This window comes from Bison bison, unplaced genomic scaffold, assembly GCF_000754665.1.
Source record: "Bison bison bison isolate TAMUID 2011002044 unplaced genomic scaffold, Bison_UMD1.0 scf7180017864531, whole genome shotgun sequence".
In the NCBI taxonomy this organism is placed as follows: domain Eukaryota; kingdom Metazoa; phylum Chordata; class Mammalia; order Artiodactyla; family Bovidae; genus Bison; species Bison bison.
In genome coordinates, this window is record NW_011495081.1 from 115,647 (window position 1) to 116,035 (window position 389).

Genomic DNA, 389 nt, shown 5'->3' on the forward strand with positions numbered 1-389 from the left:
TCCTGCTGGGCACCCCCGCACCCGAGGACGCAGAGCGCGCAGAGCAGCTGGCGGAGCTGGCCGCGCTGGAGGCGCGCGAGCACGGCGACGTGCTGCAGTGGGCCTTCACTGACACCTTCCTCAACCTCACGCTCAAGCAAGTGCACCTGCTCGACTGGCTGGAGGCCCGCTGCCCGCACGCGCGCTTCCTTCTCAGCGGCGATGACGATGTCTTCGTGCACACCGCCAACGTGCTCCGCTTCCTGGAGGCAAAGTCGCCCGACCGCCACCTTTTCACCGGGCAGCTCATGAGCGGCTCCGTGCCCATCCGCGAGAGCTGGAACAAGTACTTCGTGCCCCCGCAGCTCTTCCCCGGGTCGGTCTACCCGGTGTACTGCAGCGGCGGGGGC

General features: G+C 68.6%; 1 protein-coding gene across 1 annotated transcript in view; it reads left to right on the forward strand.

Annotated features, from left to right (window-relative positions):
- The window catches only part of B3GNT6 (UDP-GlcNAc:betaGal beta-1,3-N-acetylglucosaminyltransferase 6 (core 3 synthase)), an 11,075-nt gene that overhangs the window by 4,843 nt on the left and 5,843 nt on the right, over positions 1-389 (forward strand). Inside the window, exon 3 of the mRNA XM_010831878.1 lies at positions 1-387. Coding sequence (XP_010830180.1) covers positions 1-387 — 387 coding nt within the window. The remainder of the gene's footprint in view (positions 388-389) is intronic.